Raw genomic sequence first — 6,638 nt, forward strand, 5'->3', positions numbered from 1 at the left:
CCGCTCTGAAGTTCGCAGGCGATTTCCTTTCCAGCCCGGCCTTATCTCGGCCCGCACGTTGCCGCGCGGTGACTAATAACAGAATAACATTGTCTCGGGATAAAATAGCGCCGGGGCTGTTTACCCGCTCGATGGGGGTTCGCTATAAAAGGGCGCGGGACCGCCACACCAGCCAGACGCGCCGGGGCGCACCGAGCGGCCGCGTCCCCCCGCTGCCCGCCGCGCACTGCTCGCGCTGCCGGGGAGCTTTTCCCCCTTTTTCTTTTCTTTTCTTTTCTTTTTTTTTTTCCATTTTCCCCTCCCCCCCTTTTTTTCTCTCTCTTTTTCTCCCCGTCCGCTGCCTCCTCTCTCTGTCCGCCGTTATGGATTACTCGCACATGATTGTCTCGCTGCTCTTCGTGGTGTGCCCGGGGCTGCTGCCGGCAGGTAGGTGCGGGCTCCGCGCTCTCCCGCACGGGGGGTTTCATCCTCGCAGGGGGGTTTCAGCCCCGGGGAGCGGCGAGGACACACACACACCTGGGTGAGCCCCGATGCTCTGTGCTGGGGAGGAGAGGGGGGCTGCGCGGGGAGGGGGGGGCCGGGCGGCGACCGGAGCATCTCGTGCCGCTGCGCGGGGCTAACGTGCGCCCGCTGCCGCCCGCAGCCCCCGGAGCCGCCGCCGCCGCGCCGCCCCCCGCCGCCGCGCACCGCCGCGCCCGCCGCTGCTCCTGCTCCTCGCTGCTCGACGAGGAGTGCGTCTACTTCTGCCACCTCGACATCATCTGGATCAACACCCCCGAGTGAGTGGGCGCCCCGGCACGCACCGAGCCGTGGGCTTTGGTCGGAAAGCGGGAGGGAGGGAGGGAAGGGGCTGATAAACCACGGACTCCCTCGCAGAAGTTAGGAGGGGAGGAAGGGTTTTCTTCGCGCGCGGTCGCTCCTACTGTTTTCCCCGCGCCTCTTCTGCCAAGTTTAATAGACTGTTTGCCAGGAGAAAGCAGGCAGGATTTGGCCGGCTAGATTGAGCAGATAGCTCTTAATAGCCCTAACACACCTGCGTTCCTGAAGCGTAGGCAAGAGCATTTCCTTTGGGTGCTGCTCTGCCGTGGCTGTAGGATACTTTTTGCTATGAATCAGAGGCAAACAAAATGCCAAGAGCATGATTTTGCGAGCCTGACTTTGCATAACCACTTTTCCAACAAGTCAGGAGGCTGAAGGGCTTTCTTTGGCATGGGGCGGCTCCTTGCCACCTCTTGCTGCTGTCTGCTGCAGATGAACACATCCCAGTTTTAAGCAGAGATGGGTACAGTGTTGGTGTCCATTTCTGCAGTCTCCTCACCAAAAAGTGCAGTGGGCCAGAGTTGCAACTGACACTGCAAACACTGCCTTTAGTGATCTGTTTTATTGCTGGCTTTCCTCCAAGTGGAGGTGATCTCTTCCTCACTTTTATTACTTCTGTCAGTTACCAAAGTTCAAAGAGGAGGTTTTATTGCATTCTATTGCACATGGAGGCATAGCAGGCTTATGAAATCACAATTAAAAGGTTATTAGCCTTGTCAGTAGCCATGCTAATTAGTATGTTGCAGGAGCATCAGAAGCATTTGCATGGAAATTATGACCCACAAGGCATTCCTGATCCCACAACCTTTACTCATGCAATCAACTCCATTGATAAGGTTGCCCAAAATACCCTGCTGCTCTGAAGCCACAAGATTATTTGAATTGTATTCATGTTGACTCTTTGATCATAGGAAGACTGTTCCTTATGGCCTTGGAGGCCCTTCTCGATCCAGAAGATCGCTGAAGGACATGGTGCCTGAGATGCTCACTGAACCTAGTAGCAGATGTCGATGTGCCAACCAGAAAGACAAGAAATGTCTGAACTTTTGCCAGACAGGAAAAGAACTCTGGTGCGTTCATTGTTATGGCTCTTTAAAAGACAGCACGTGTGAAAGGGCCAGATTGTGGTATGCTTACTCATTTTGGCACTTGCTGGGAGAATAATCTCCCTAAAGCCTTGCCTTCTACCTGGGTGCTCATGCTGCTATGACACATACCGCGGTTTGGCCCAGAAAGATTGTTTATTACATGCCTTGCAAAGTGGTAGATTAGATGCGTCTCCTTGTGGACTATAGACTTTTTTTGTTAACAGCAGTGCTTTTTCACTTCTACAGGGCTCAGTCCACAATGGAGAAAAGCTTGCGTCACTGCAACAAAGGTGGCAATTGCCTTGGACCCAAATGTATGAACCAACAGTTTGTTGGCAGCAGGAAAATGAAGAGGTGAGTTTCTTCTCATCCTGTTGTAGCTCCCCAGGGTAGCAATAGAGAGCACAGTTCTCCTCTCTTTGGGTCAACATGAACTTTGCTGTTGATTTCAGCTCAAGTGTTTTGGAGGAATCACTGAGGATTTTCTTTTTTCAGAGTTGTTTGTTCATGTAATGAAGCCTTAATTTGCAAAGACAAGGGTACTGAGCTCTGCCTAGCCTCATCCATTTGCTTAGAGGAAATGGACTTAGTCTCAGGCCTAAAGGGATACCAAGCTTAAGAGTATGAAATCATTAAATCCTGGGAGAAGGAAACAGAGCCTGACACTTTTAGTGTGTTCATGCGTTATCTCAATTACTTAATATGTCCCAATTTTTCTTCTACAACAAAATTGAGTCAGAATGTCTTTTCTTAGGTACTTTACTGCATTTTTCTAGAAAGAAAAGTTACTGACCTATCCAGATTTTTAAATATGTGATTTCTTCTGGCTGGTGTAGCTGGCTTTTAGAATGCAGCGAGACAGATTTCTTACCTGTCTAATCCCTTACATTGTCAGATAAAGCTGTGTAAATGAGTAGAGGATGCTAGCAATGGAAATAACTGCAAAAAGTTGAGGAAGGTGAAAATGAAGATTAATTTAATATGTGAGGCTAATCTAATACCTGAGACTAAGAGTAAATTAATATCACAACTGCCATTGGAGATYTGTGTGTAATATGTTGAGTGGCTGTAGGCAACAGTCACTTTTCAGTGCTGTTCAGAGGTGTGGGTTGGACTGAGTGCATCTAGAAATCCCCCTGTGGTGAACTCTGCTTTGAAGCTAGGTGTTAGCATGACTGTCAGCTTCAGTGTCAGCTGTATGCCCATTACAAAATTTTGCACGTACAAGAGTAGGCTCTTAAGTCCTACTTTCAAAGCAAAACTGGCTCTTTAGGACCTGGTAACCTGATGATTTTCCAGTGAGGTTTAGGCCCTGGAGGTCGGAGGTCTTAAATCACTTTTTGAAAATGGGGCTTACTTTTTGAAAAATGCACCCATTCCTTGGAAACAGGATGCATTTTACCTAAAAGAAATGAAATAGCCAATGAGAGTAAGAACATAGAAGACCTCTTGGATGGATACATGCCATTTAAGGAAAGCCAGGGCATCTGTATTTGAATATTTTAACTGATTTTAATGTTTGAATTTAAATTCTGTATTCAATATTTTGAGTGGCTTAACTTAGCATAATTCTGATAGATGTATAGCAATCAGCAGTTTCTGAGGCTCCCATGGCAGAAGTCTAGACTGAGGTTTATTTAATCAAAGGGCTGAACGTCTGCATGTTTGAGATGTATCTTCATTATTGTAACAATAAGGGTATATTTCTTATTTCTGCAGGCTGGAGGCCGTTGGTAACAGTATCAAAGCTTCCTTCAGTATTGCAAAGCTGRAGGCTGAGCTCCAGAAAGGGAGGAAGCTGAAACATAACAGGGCAAATAAAAGACAAAGCATCTGGGAAAGCCTAAAAACGTCCTAGTGGGAAGATCACCTGAATTGTTCATCATCACACTTTCTGACAAAGTGTTGCCAAAACTCTGTTTTGACTTTTAACATTCCATGATGGCAAAGCTCCTCTGTGTCCAAGTGGTCATGCAGCAGAACAAAACACGAAAGGAGTCCTGTATTCGGAGATGTAAAAGCAATACAACTCTAGGATTTCATTCTTTTGGAATCCAGATGGATGGGTAGAGAGGGGTGAAGGGAAATGCTCAGTAGCATACATTAAAAGCCCTCTTTCTGAAGAAACATTTGAATATTGCTTCTGGAAAGTTACCGATCAATTCAGCAGCTTTCAGCATTGACTTCAAAAGCATTTTGCAAGGAAGACTTTACAGATGTGCTTAGAAAGGGCAGAAAGCAAGATTTGAATGGACAAACTTCAAAACAAAGACTCTATTTTTTTTTTTTTGATTAAAATGCAAAATGAAAGCCACTATGCTACTTTAATCAGGACTTACTGCATATATACATGTCTACCTCGTATACTGTTTGTTGCACTCCTGCTAGAGTATTTTTACACCTTGTTATTGCCTTTACTAATCAGCTGCAACCCTTTGCCTTTTTTTCAGAAGTCTAGTTTACTCTTAAAATCAGAGTTATCTGAATGTGGGTTAGACACTGTGCTTGTTTGGATAGTCAGCTTTGGATACCAAAGGACTGTTCAACATAGAATAAAAGGTAGAGGACACTACTAGGTTTCATATAACAAAGAGATTTGGCTAGCTGAAGTTCCAATAATAGAGGTTGTTATGTCTTACACACCACCAGAAATGCACTGAAGCAGAGCTGCACCAGATACTGTAGTGAGATTTATTCAGTGCCTTGTTTGGTGTAAATCTGCAGAGACAAAGGGTTGTTTTAATTTATATCAAAAGGCTAATATTGGGTGAATGTTTATAGCAGTGAATTTGTTCACATTGTTGAATTTGCTGACAGGTTTGATTGAATTCAATRTGCTTAATTTGTATGTGTTTTGTATTTATATTCACACAAATTCTTCATTATATTTACCATGTTGAATACACATTGAAGTAGGCCATATTGGTCTATGCATGTTTTATGTATTTCTGTATGAAATTGGGAAATGCTTTATGCCTATCAAGGTAAATATCTTCAGAAATAAATATTTTTAATTACTGTATTGGCTTGGTTTTCAATATGCGCTGTTTTTATGTAGGCTGTGGTTCTGCGATCACATAGGTAGATTGCCCCATGTACAAAGCTGACCTAGATGAGGTGTGTGCACATGACTGCTTTTGTATCAAATCAGCCAGATCACAACATACAAAGCTTATGCCAGGTCTGTGCCAGATTTGAGAGAACAGACAATACCTGTTCTAACATAAAGCTTGCTCATCAACGCTTCCTGAAGAAATTTTAACTGGCTAAAAGAATTTATACTGGAGCAGCACTCTGTCATACGGCTATTGTGGTTTTGCTCCAATATTATAAATTCTAATGTTGTATTGGCCATACCATTAAACTATGGCTGAAGATGACTAATGAGGGGCCGAATACATGTGAGACAATAGAGAAAATGCATGCACCGGATGCGTCATGGGCTATATCAGACTAGGCAGTGTTATGCTCTTTGCTTGTTAGAGACATCAAYAGGGCCTGGCACAAACCAGAGGAAAAAAAACTAGAGCAAGAGTTTGCATRTCTCCAAATGATTTGGCCTAATGCGGTTGCAGCTGGAAAGATGCTTACAGCAAATAAGTAGATTTGATCATCTGAGATCCTATAGGAAAAAAGACAGAGTTAGTCCATGCTTTTCAGTTAAAACTGAGTTTCATTTCTTTTTGAAAACAAACTTTTACAAACAGCTACAATACAGGGTGTGAGGCACTTAGAGAAATTGAGGGCAGTCACTGTTAAAAATTTCTGAGGTTGTTTTCTATTTGTTTGTTTGCAGCATTTTTCCTGCCCAAACACTGGAAGGCTAAAGTATATATTGCATTTCCTTCCCGCTGCTTTGTTACATTTTTGGGGTGGTAATTCAGTCAAGAGATGGCAGTGTTGGCAGCTGAGGGCTGAGAGGAGACTCGGCCCTAGGCAGCGCGAAGGAATCGTGGATCCCTGTGTTTTTGCAGAGGAGGATCAGGCCCCAGCTGGCGCTGTCCTTTGATCTCTGCACTGTAAATATGGCAGTGCCACTAACTGCTTTGGACAGACATGGATTCGGTGACCTCTGTCAGGTGTGAGGAGACCTCATTAAAGCTCCCTGGTTTTTTGTTTCTTCCTCCTCCAGCGGTTGCCTTTAGCTGGGAGAATAAACAAACAAATCCGCCTCTTACTGAGCTGAAGCGGCACGGGAGCACGTGGTGYGCCTAGGGTGCGCAGGGCGCCGCCGCCAAGGAAGGGGGGCCGCGCATCCCATCTGCCTCTCAAGTCGCTCATGTTTTGTCTCCCTGGGGAGCGGGAGGGAGAGGAGGGACTCTGGGACCACAGGAGCCCTGCAACAGCAGCTGTGCCCTGATTAAGGCTGAGTCACACAGGTGGCCGGGCTAAACAGTGTTACAGGCAGGCTTTGAACCTTTCTGTTCTTCCTCAGACTCTGAGGAAGTGTTAGTAGCCCAAGTTTGGGGCTATCTGATCAAAGAATTCCCAAAATAACTTCATAAAAATAAATCTATTCCTTCTAGGGTTTTCTGTGCTCACAGCTGGACTCTAAAGAAGGCTTTCATCCTTCCTTCTTTTTTCCTTCCTTCTCCCCCTCTCTGTCCCTTCTTCCTTCCCTCTTTCCTTCCTCCTTTCTTTCCCTCCTTCCCTCCCAAATGGCCCCCTGCTGCTTGCTCAAGATGCGTTTTTGTGTAAGGAATGGCAGTCACCAGCCTTTCGGGGATGCAA

The 6,638-nt window shown here is 45.5% G+C and overlaps 1 protein-coding gene across 1 annotated transcript; it reads left to right on the top strand.

Annotated features, from left to right (window-relative positions):
• Window positions 1-362: 362 nt before the first annotated feature.
• EDN1 (endothelin 1) lies at window positions 363-4,003 on the top strand. Its single transcript, XM_026064290.1, has 5 exons — window positions 363-426; window positions 644-779; window positions 1,731-1,889; window positions 2,154-2,261; window positions 3,627-4,003. Exons 1-5 carry the CDS (start codon window positions 363-365, stop codon window positions 3,763-3,765), a joined length of 606 nt encoding a protein of 201 aa, XP_025920075.1. The 3' UTR covers window positions 3,766-4,003.
• Window positions 4,004-6,638: the final 2,635 nt, after the last annotated feature.

Source organism: Apteryx rowi, unplaced genomic scaffold (genome assembly GCF_003343035.1).
Source record: "Apteryx rowi isolate R43461 unplaced genomic scaffold, aptRow1 scaffold_212, whole genome shotgun sequence".
NCBI lineage: Eukaryota > Metazoa > Chordata > Aves > Apterygiformes > Apterygidae > Apteryx > Apteryx rowi.